This window comes from Oreochromis aureus, linkage group 18, assembly GCF_013358895.1.
Source record: "Oreochromis aureus strain Israel breed Guangdong linkage group 18, ZZ_aureus, whole genome shotgun sequence".
NCBI lineage: Eukaryota > Metazoa > Chordata > Actinopteri > Cichliformes > Cichlidae > Oreochromis > Oreochromis aureus.
The window spans coordinates 21,643,852-21,655,722 of NC_052959.1; the positions used below are offsets into that span (position 1 = coordinate 21,643,852).

Here is an 11,871-nt window from a genome sequence, read left to right on the forward strand (position 1 = left end):
GTTTGTAGCTTTCAATGATAAATCCATAATTTGATATATCATCTAAAAGGCTCATGCGACTTTGAGGATCACTCCTGCGGTTGGAAAGATGTTAGTCAAACCTCTTATTCCTGGAGAAGGCAGATGGCAAACATTACCTTAATACCTGGACAGGACCATACCACAGGAAGTGCATGGGGTGATTAGTATAACTTCCTGTCATATTGTTGATGGCACATTTTAAAGTGGATTCACAAACAACTGAGATCCATTTTTTATTTGATTATGAGATTTAGTCTGTTAACACTGGATTTTTTTTTCTGATTGCCACAGGTCATGTCATGCATATAGATGGTAAGGAAGGAGGTGGTTTGTTTTCAGATGCTAATTTGGAATATTCTGTTGACCAGGGAGCTGCTCTGGGATGCCAGATTAGGTACTAAAAATTAATCATTAATATATGAGTCCCACAGCTGAGTCCTTGATTGATAGTGCATATCAGTACGCCCCGTGCCAGCAGTTATCTGTTTTTATGTAATCTGTCTGTTAATATGTTTCAGGTTTTGGTACCATATTTATGATCAAGAATCATCATCACTCCCATCAACATCAGCTCTTACAGTAAAAATGGTCAGAGACCACACTGAAACAGATTTACTGAAGATTTCTGGTGAAACAGATGGTTGGGAGAATGCCACAGCGTTAATTGGGAATCAGCCAGGAGGATACAAGGTTAGCAAAGCATCCTGTAGACTTTAACCTATACACACAGATAGTAACAGTAAACATTTAATTAAGGTTACTATCTTTTTAGTTCCTCCTTCATATTATATTGATCTTTATCTGATCTTTAACTGTTTCCTGTTCTTCTGGAACACCTCTGCATCCGGGGGAACAATAAAGCATTTTAGGTTTTATTATTCTATTTAACTTTCTTTTTGATCAGTGGCTGAATGTTCTTGCCACATCTGCAGGTACACAGTCCACATTTTCAGTGTTTGTTTTTTTTTTCACTAAAAACCTCTTAACAACCTCAAGTCCTTGTGTCCAAAAAGGACAAGGCAAAACCATAGCACTCAGCATTACGAAGATGCTTTCTTGTAAATTAAAATACACATGATAATTTCAGGTGAACTTAAGCAAACATGCCAACCAGGTAAAATCTGAATGCTTTCCATTAATCAAAGAAACAAATGTATCAAAATTTAGATGTACATGAATGTCAGTGACCTAAAGTGTTATTAAAAAAAGAGGTTACAGTAATACTAGTTTTATCGCTGTTTGTTGTCAAACTCATATAGACCAAAGTAGTTGTCATTGTTAAAAACATGCCTTTAGATTACTAAATGAAAAGAATTAATCTATGCTTCTCATTTTGTCATGTATGGACCCAATAGACGTCTTTTCTACTTGTAAAAAATGTCAACATCCATCAGTTTTTTCAGCCATACTGGAACCTGTTTTAACCCAGTAGATGACATCAGGGTTTCATGGCAAGATGAAGCTGTCATGTTTTCATGTTTTTGGGTGTCTTCAAAGAAATGCAGTAATCAGTAAGGGTGAAAAAATAATTTCAAATTTTTGATTATGAATTTAATACTGAGGTCTTTTTCTTTTTGCAGCTGCTGTTTTCATTCAGTCTATCAATTTTGGAAAAACTGGATGTTATGTTGGATGATATCAACTTTGAATACTGTAAAGAGGGGGAAATCCCAGCTGGAGGTACAGATAACCTTTCATGTGACTTTGAAAAGGATACCTGTGCATGGTACCATGACTACAGAGCCAGTCTCTTGTGGGAAAAGAGTAAAGGTGGATATGATCGCCCAACTGGGAATGGTGAGTAGTATACTGAGCATTAACATACTTATTAACATACGTTTAATATTTTGGATCTTCCTGGGATACATGGATTGAAATATTGTGATTAATAAATAATATTAAATCCACCATGAAACTATATAGCAATACAGTTTAAATAAACTTTAAACAATCCAGAGTACTATGCATGGCCTCTGATATGTCCTTTAGGTCATGTGATCTTCTGTAGTATTAATAATGCAGTTATTACAAATTGCAGTAATTTCAAGTGAGTGTATAACTTGATTTTTCCATCTCACTCATCAACTTTGAAGGAAACTTCAAAGTTTATGAGATTGCTTTGAGTGTATCTCCTGTTGTGCTTTGTTTTTCTTCTACAGGCTACTACATGCTCATAGAAGCTAAAAGAAACCTAAACATCTCATCAGCAGCCAGACTCATCAGCTTTCCTCAACCTGCCGGTCAAGTGCTTTGTGTGAGTTTCTGGTACCACATATTTGGCAACAGCATTGGTACGTGAACCCCTGTCCATAACTGCACTTGGAGGCAAATTTCGTCTAAATGCACAGAGAGAAAACAATCTGTATTTTAATGAATTGAGATACATTAAATGTATTGCTGTTTTCTCATCATCAGGGTCACTCAAGTTTATTGCAAAGCATTCTGGTGAGCCAGAGACAGTTGTGTGGATGAGGAGTGGCACCCAAGGAAACAAATGGCATTATGCTGATCTTACCTTCAACAGCGACAAACCAATACAGGTATAACTGATGGTTTTGTTATTGCTATAGTTTGTTTGTTTGTCTGTTGGCAGAATCATTTTCAAGAAATACTACTGGAAAAATATTTTTTGCAACAAAATCTGATGTATACCTGTTTTCCAGTTTATGATAGAAGCTGTTATGGGAGGTGAACAAGGGAGCATAGCCATTGATGACGTAGTGGTGTTCAGCGGTGAAAATGGTTCTTGTCCACCAGAGAGAGAGTGCACCTTCCAGGGCTCCCTTTGTGGCCTGCTGCCTCACCCATCTGCAAACTTTAGCTGGGACCGGATCACCGGAGAGTCCCAACCAGCCAACTCTTCAGGCCCCAGAGTGGATCACACACTGGGGACAGATCAAGGTATGCAAATGTTTAGGATAACAATATACGGTTGATTTTCAAAGCCACACATATTAAGTGTTTTGTGTTGTTGGAAGAAAACTCAGTGGATCAATTGAAGTGATATGATTCATCCTCTGGGGAGTATGAATGAATTACATTTCATCAAGGCCAAAGTCCACTTTATTCTCAGTATTTGTTGTTTCCTTTCCAATCTTGAAGTTTAAGGCAGGAATAGAGACGCAGTGCATGTGTTGTGTTCATTGGCACATGATACGTTTTCAGTAGAAATATTTTATCTTATTTGAAAGTACCTGCAATGTTTTTTTTGAGGATGACGCATTGTCACACATGATACATTTAGTGATTTAATAAACACTGTGCCTTTCCTTGCTAAGCAACCTGTGCACAAAGGTAAATATGCATGTCCTCAAAATAAAGCAGAATGTATGATAATGCCACATGTTTTGTAGGTTATTACCTGAGCGCCCAATTGTGGAGCCATCCTGTGGGGTCCAGAGGTGCAATGACGAGCGCGGTGCTCGAGCCCACCCCTTCAAAAGGGGAATGCCTAATGTTCTGGTACTACATGGAGGGAAGTGGCGTGGGAGAGCTAAATGTGTATCTTCAAACCCTCGGCAGCCACGAAGATCCCGTCCAGCTCTGGACCAGAGCAGGTGATCAGGGGAAGCACTGGAGGCATGGAAGAGTGACACTTCTCAGTCCTCATAGCACATATCAGGTATGTACACATAAACGCAATGTTTTTTGGTTTTTATATCATTTTATATATTTTCTGTAATTTGTCTAATGATATAATATAAAATATATACTGTTTTGGGGTTTTTTCCTCCGGCACAATATTGTGCTTCATCTAATACTTTATAGATCTATAAAGATTGCCACTGTCGATTAGCTGATGTCAAGAACCATTAACTGATTTTTTTAGTTATGTTTTCTCCTGTATGGCTTTTTCCTTGTGTCTTTGTTTTTACTATTTTGATGCAATTTGTCAAAAGTAATTAAAAAATAGACATTAGCAGTATAGTTAATTTTTTATAGGTTATTTATTCCAAACATTTTATATATTTCAAGGATAATGAAACACTTAAAAAACACTTATTTTCATCATTTTAGCAATTATACTTTAAAGGATGTCATGTAAAAGACAAAGTTATGACACAACATTTGTGCTTTTGAATTCGAGGTGATTTTTGAGGCGATAGTTGGGGATGAACCAAGCAGAGATATTGCCATTGACGACCTCATAGTCCTGAATGATGCATGCCCTCCGACGGGTAAGTAGCCACTGTAGATTTCAGATAACATATCAATCATAGTGTTTATTTGTTCAATTGATTTGATTTGATTACACTGTGTGTATCCAGCTGTATAATGTGTCTGTGTGTTTCTTTGAAGGTTTTTGTGACTTTGAGAGGGACTTCTGTGGTTGGGTCAACAATCCTCCCCCAGAGTTTGGAGTCGAGTGGGATTGGCTCTCTAGCAAAAGTGATGGCTCAATGATTCCACCCAGAGACCACACCACAGGATCTGCTTTAGGTAAGTTACATGTCACACATGTACTTTAACTACAGGCTCACTTCAATATCACTGTTATAGCATTTGCTCTATAAGTGAAGATATCCTTCAAATTCTTAGGCAATGTCAGAAGATGCCACTTTTTAAAAAATAAATATGTTTTTCAGGCCACTTTGCATTTTTCATGGCATCCGATTCTGATAAAGAAGAAATTGCCCAACTGGAGAGTGAATCAATGGCAGCTGTTGACCAAGCTTGTCTGGAGATGTGGCACCATGTTGGAACATGGCTGTCAAATAGTGAGTACAGTTTTTTTACTGTATATTTAGCTTATTTTTATTAACAATCTGCAAATATGTGGTGTAAACAACATAAGGTCTGGTTTTCTGCAGTCAAACATGAATAGTTATCAACTTTACAATAACTTAAAGACAAAAACTACCAACATTAATGTCAGTCACGCCATGTTAGTGTTAATTTCATGCTAAGTCCAATGCCAGTCATGAAAAAACTCAATCCAGATCTTAGTACAGTTGTCAACATTGGCATTGTAAGTGGAAAATTTCTTTCAACCTGTCAAAAGACCAGTGAATCTACTGTAGTAACATGTATCCATTAAGGAAAAAATGGGAATACAAAATAATAGCATCAATGTAACTACTTGCAGCCATAAATTGAAGTAGCAAAAGCATTTGTGTGCAAATTAGCATGGAGTTGAACCTTCACTTACATTCATTAAAAAACCCAAACAAAAGTCTTATCATTAGTAGTGCTTTGTGTTAGACAAATAAATTGCTGTCTCTTGTTTTTATTACCTTATTTCCTTGTCATTGTGATCCATTCTCAGCCGTTATTTAAACCCCTAAATAAACTGTCATATGTTGATTATTGAGGCACGGATCCGATACAGACAAGTGAGGCAGAGCCATTTATTGAGGCTGAAGTTAAAGTCAAAAACAGCACACTGAAGTGGTTCAACCAACTCTAAGAAAAACAAAACTGAGAGGAAAGACTGTTTATACACATGAAGGGGTGGAAATACCAAAGTAACAAGTCACAGCTGCAGATAGTCAAGACAGCAGGGGAGGGAGCAAAACCCAAAACCAGGCACAGGAGTTAACTAATTAATAAAGTATAACCAATAATGAATGCAGAGACAAAGAAATGACTCCTCTGTTAAGCATCGCCTCAACAGAAGGGATACCACGGGAGAATGAAACAAAGGGAAACTAGTAAGGGAACTAATAAACTCCATAATTAAGAAACAAATAAAGGCTCCAAATACTAAAATAATTAAAAAAAAACTTTAAATAAATATACATAAGTAGTAAACATAACTAAGAACCAAACAGAGAACCTCTAATAACAAACATAACATAAACAAAGAAATAACAGTTAATTATTCTCTTGATGACCCAGGGCCTTCAGCTATTACACTGACGGTGTTTGTCAATGAGGCTGCTGGACTGCGTGCTGTATGGAATACAAGTGGATATTCGAATAACACTTGGATCCGAGACAGGGTGGATTATAGCGCATCAGGCCCTCACCAGGTAAGAATTGTATCAATTTTGATGTTGATTTTCTCATGAAAATATTGACCAATGATAAATCAGCGCAGAGTTTTAAACTTCTATTGTTCTTTATCGCAGATTATTTTACAAGCAAGGTGTCCCGCCTCAAAAGATGAAAGCTTTTGCCTGGATGACGTTCACATAATCAGGAACATGTCTTGTGATGACCTCATTCCAACCACTACACCATACCCAACCACCACCATGACCAGTGCTCCTGCCTCAGCCATGGACTGCACCTTTGAAGAAGGTAAAACTGCTAAATTTACCAGAAATTTAGCAGAAATAGCTTTATTTGTTAATAGTATGCTACAAAAGGAAATGCCATTCAAGTTCTTATGATTACTGGCATTAGAGCTTACAAATCATGGTCATGATAATGATGGCCATGGTATGCTCTAAGTACATACCTAAGCCCACATATGGACACAACTTAGCTCAATGAACAATAAAGAAATATAAATGAATTTACAATATTTGTTGGTATTATTGGTATCCCATCTCCCTCATGTCCAGTTCAAAACACCAGGCTTCATAACAGGACTTCACTAAGTATGCATTGGCTACATCCATCGCTATATATGATCTATAACATATATAGTTATATAAGTATAACTATATATGATCTATCTATAACATTTTAAAATATTATAGATATCTGTAACCACTCCTACATGCATTTTTCTTAATTTGGGTATGTCAATTTTGTCTTTCCTCCTCATGTACTTATATAGTGTTTTAATACTAATATTTATCTCTTGTAAAAACAGGTCTGTGTAACTGGGTCCAGGAGGCCAATCATGATTTGAACTGGACTCTCAGTATTGGACTTCCAGTTGATCGACCATGGGATGGACCTCAGTATGATCATACTGTTGGGAATAATGAAGGTATTCATTATTGACACTAATATAAGCAGAGAAGCAATGCATTTACAACAGAAGTCTAGTGACACACCTTAGCTGAAAAATAATGAACAATTTTGATACCCAATTATCTTTTGTCTTGTTTTTCTAGAAAAAGTCTTCTTTCTTTCTTTCTTCTTCTTTTTTTTGGCTGTTCCTTGTAGAGGTCGCTACAGTGGCTCATCTGCCTTCAACTCACCCTGTCCTTACCATGCTCATCTGTCACATCAACCTTCTGCATGTCATCCTTCACTACATCACTACTTCTCTTTCTGTTATTCTCCCGTTTAGAAGCTCCATATTCAACCCCCTTTGTTCAGTATATCCACTATCCATATTCTGCAAATGTCCAAATCATGTCAGCCTTGCCTCTCTAGCTTTTTCTCCAAGCTGATCAACCTGAGCAGCCCATCTGATGTACATATTTCTAATCTTGTGTATCACTCCCAGTGAAAATCTTGGTACCTTCAACTCAGCCTCTTGTCTTCTTGTCAGTACCACCATACATGATTACATCATACATCTCACAACCAACTTGTAAAGATTTCCTTTCTCTCTTGTTGGTATGCTTCTGTCACCTCTGACACCCATCTCCATCCACTCCACCCTGGTTATACAGTATTCTCCTTTTTTCACAACAGTCTGGCCTTTTATTCTCATCTTCATCTGTTTTTCCCCTCTCTACCAAGGTTTCTTTCTACTTATTAATGGATTTGGATCTAAGGATGATGAAAAAGCAGTCATCTCTGTTCCTGTCATTACTCGCACATCACCAATCTGTGTTGATTTCTGGTATCACATGCTCGGGCCTTCAGTGTCAAACCTGGATCTGCTGGTTCAAACAGTATGTAACCCTTTTAACACAACTGAACCTTCAGTTTCAGGCTGTGCTTTATATCATCTTCAGATTTCTTCACATTCCTTTACATAATTTTTTCTAGCAATCATCTGAACTCTTAGTTTGGACTCGTCGGGGAACGCAGAATCCAGAGTGGATGAATGCGAAAGTAACCCTCAGCATGAATGACATAGTACAGGTAAACCTCACCACGCCATAAAAATGTCAGTCAATTTTCAAGTTATTTTTTAGCTTCTGAATAGAAATGTCTCTAATTCAGAAACATTTAATGTAGCACTTTGGCAGCATTAAACTTTGCATCATCCTTAATTCACAGATTGTGTTTAGTGGTCAAAGAGACACCAGCAGTCAAGGATTCATTGCTATTGATGATGTTAAAGTTAGAGAGGGGGCCTGCAGTAATCACGGTATTTAAATATTAACTCAGTACTCCCAGTTATCAACAAATAATATATAAATCAATATCAAATAAATAAATAAAATAAACCTTGCAGCCTTTTTGTTTTAAACACCATTTAGATGTGTGCGGGTTTGACTCGGACTTGTGTGGCTTTGAGAATGATGTGAGTCATTTGGGTCGCTGGATTCGCAGAAAAGGAACAAAGCATCATGTGGATCACACATATGGAACTGAGAATGGTGAGTGCTGAACTGTGGCACAGTGGCACTGCACAATGTGGGATGAACAGAGCAGAGCAGTCATGGTCTCACTCCAACAAGACAATATTTATGCTGTTACTATAATGCTAATATATAGTCAGTCCTAAGTTTGTCCCTTGTTATCAACCTGTGGATCAGAGCTCTGCAATAATAAGTCACAATAAAAATGTGACTCATCATCTTGTAAAATAATTATCAAGATGGAATATGTTGTGTAATGTAACACATTGTTTTAATGTGAAAATACTGCGTAGTTTTAATATTCAATCCAATCATCTGTATTTGATGTGTTATATCTAATATTTCATACAACTCTATTTTTAAAGAAGATTCTGTTATTTGAAAGGCCTGCAGGATTATCAAGGTGTAGGCTCTTCTTTTAGCTAATCCTCTGCAGTGTTTGACGCCTTTTAGATGGCAGCTAAAGCTTAAACAGCTGTTACAGACAATATAATACAACACAATATTTTACCACTGAAGCAGGAATGTTATAAATTGCCATAAGTTGATTTTCACAATCAATCATAGGAGTTCAACAAATTCTCTGAAAGTAGCAGCATTGCTCTCTGCCTCAGATTTTAGTCATCGTTTCTCAGAAATGTCCCAGTCAACAGTCGTCTTTGCATTTTTGTCACAAAACAAATTTTGTTTTTTAGGTTTCTACATGATGGTAACATCAAATTCTACACAGGGTGAGATCGCTGAGCTGTTCACACCAGATTTACCTTCAGCTAAAGAAATGTGTGTTCGTTTCTGGTAAGTTCAAAGATCCATCACAGATTTACAATTCGAGGTTGAAGACTGGTACACATATTACTGTACATTTAATGTAAATGTACTATTTTTAGGTACTGGTTACCCACAGACTCCTCTAGCAACCTCGCTGTCCATATAAGACAAAGCGCAGAAGTTGGTGATGTCCTCTGGCAGCAGACTGGAGGGCTCTCTACAGGCTGGGAGATGGCAGAGGTCACGGTGTCATCGCCTACAAAATTTAATGTAAAAGCATTTGTTTTCTTTTCTGACAATCAGACAGTCTTATTCTTCCAGTATGTTTCATTTTGTATTTTTCGCTATCTTCTGTGGGAATTCTACCTAAAACAGCTGTGTTGCTTGATCAGGTGGTGTTTAAGGCTGTTCATGTGCCTGGCACGAATACCACAGTGAAAATTGATGACTTTTCTGTGAGGGACGGAGCCTGTAGTCCTGCGGGTAGCTGTGACTTTGAGTCTGGACAATGCACCTGGGTCAACATCCTCAAAGAAGATGGACATGACTGGGTGCTGGCCAGAGGAGGCTTCCACGGTCCACCAACAGACCATACCACTCAGACCCCGGAGGGTACGGCCTTAAACAAGGATTACTGAGTCAAGGTTTTAGCCACAAAAATGTGATATACAGGGAAAAAAACGAAATCAGCCAACAGTTCTTTTTGGTACATTTGGATAAAGATTTTTACATGTTGGGGTGGTTTTCCATTGTCTTGCAAGACTTGCTACAGGACTTATGAGGATTTATATTACCTCCATTGCATTTCAGTCTGATGATATCAGCTTTTTGAGCCTTTTAGGGGGATTTGCATGCACATTGTGCATATTTGTGCATATTAAATAAAACAACCAAGAAACCACTCTTGGTTTAGAAAGTATTTATTTTGACAGCTCAGTTTTCCATTTATATCCGCACTGGGATAGACAGTATTCAGACTTATTTAAAATACATTTAAATCCTTAAAACTGCACTGACCAACATTTTTTATTTGCTTACATATTTTATGTGTAATATTAAAGTGGTGACTCTTGGGATTCCCATCAGCTCTGCACTACTTAAATGTTACTAGTGTTACAGTTTAGGCTCACCCTTACTGCTCTTATCTGCCTTATAAATAGCTAAAGCTTAACACTCAGAAAGTCAACCAATGGTGTGGATTTCTGTTCCTAGTGAACATTTTGTCTTTGTTTGAAGTTTCAAAATGTGACAGATGGTGTGAATCATCTGAAAGTTAGTTAATTATAATAAAAAACTGCTGATGTTGCAACCTGATGGTGTTGCAACCTGATCTATGTGAACTGAAGTTAATGTTTAACTAACATAACATAGTTACTTAAAACGAACAACTTCTCTTTTTTATCCCTGACTTATGTCCTGTTGCTGACCTAACCTCCTCCCTGTCTACATGTAATGTTTCTAAATTCTAGATGCTCTCTATTTATAAAGTTCATATCTAAACCTTAACAACTGCATTAATATCCTTAGAAAATAATATATTTAATTTATTAACACTTATCTTGGTGTGCCCCAAGTTTGAATTATTAAAACAACGAAAGGCAGCAGCATTAAATATTAACTGTATTTATTTATTGTGTGAATTTTGTTTTCTTTTTGAATGGAGGTTGGTTCCTGTTGAGCTCGTCACCAAACCAAAGTCACAGCAGTGTTGCACAGGTAGTGTCTGAATGGATCCAACTTAAAGACACCACATCCTGTCTCACCTTATGGTACCACATGGACAACAGGTCAGCAAAAACAAGAGAGGGGCTTTGTCACCAAGTGCAATATCAGGATGCACTTTATCCCGTTTATCTTGTGTAGTTTCCTCACTGACTTCCTCAAGAAATGTGCACAAATGTCATTTAGTCATGAATCACCTGCTTTACTTTGTGCAAGACTGACAATATTCTGTGGCAGAGTTCAGTTTTTTCCAAAAAGAGTTGCACTACCAACAGTGAAACTAACAGCTTTTTAACCCTGTAGCAATAACAGAAAGATGCCATTATTAATTTTGGAAATGAAAAGTGTACATTTCGTGTTTTTGACAAGAATCTCTCTTTTTTTTCTCTCAACAAAAACATTTTTCCTGTTGTCCATCAGCGACTCCGGGACTTTGCAGGTGTTCATACGTTCATGGCCGTCAGAGGAGGATCTGATGTTCCACAGTAACAGCAGTGAGAGCCGCTGGAGAAAGTTCTCTCAGTCTGTAGAGACGTCCAAACCTTTCCAGGTATCCCAAACAGATTTAGCTGTTACATTAGAACCCAGGAATATTGTATAAATATTTACATGCTCTCTCAAAAACAGCTGCTGATCGAGGCAGAGACTAAGAGCAGAGGATTCATTGCTATTGATGACATTGGTCTCACACCAGGCCTCTGTCAAGGTACTGCTATTCTTTTTTTGTTGCATTCCTTTTTTTCTTAGCAAAGCAAGTTACAGAAAATATTTTTTTTTCTTTTTGACACAGTTAATGAAACAGATTTGGGGTTTGCGGGTTGCTCGTTTGAGAATGGCACATGTAACTGGGAGGACATCAGTGTTGGCCAGTGTCGGTGGACAAGAGGAAGGAATGTTACTGGGAATACAGGACCGCCCGTGGACCACACTCTGGGCACTAATCTTGGCAAGGCCAAATACACACACTAAAGATATAATAATA

The 11,871-nt window shown here is 37.5% G+C and overlaps 1 protein-coding gene across 1 annotated transcript; it reads left to right on the plus strand.

Annotated features, from left to right (window-relative positions):
* Positions 1-59: 59 nt before the first annotated feature.
* si:ch211-106h4.4 (MAM and LDL-receptor class A domain-containing protein 2) lies at positions 60-11,858 on the plus strand. The gene is made up of 25 exons (XM_039602494.1): positions 60-178; positions 313-415; positions 540-711; positions 1,602-1,818; positions 2,181-2,312; positions 2,437-2,561; positions 2,685-2,922; positions 3,375-3,643; positions 4,109-4,199; positions 4,321-4,461; positions 4,608-4,739; positions 5,860-5,993; positions 6,093-6,264; positions 6,785-6,904; positions 7,609-7,763; positions 7,861-7,956; positions 8,095-8,185; positions 8,298-8,417; positions 9,095-9,194; positions 9,287-9,437; positions 9,560-9,779; positions 10,831-10,954; positions 11,310-11,439; positions 11,517-11,595; positions 11,680-11,858. The coding sequence occupies exons 1-25, from the start codon at positions 124-126 to the stop codon at positions 11,856-11,858; spliced, it is 3,546 nt and encodes a 1,181-aa protein (XP_039458428.1). The 5' UTR covers positions 60-123.
* Positions 11,859-11,871: the final 13 nt, after the last annotated feature.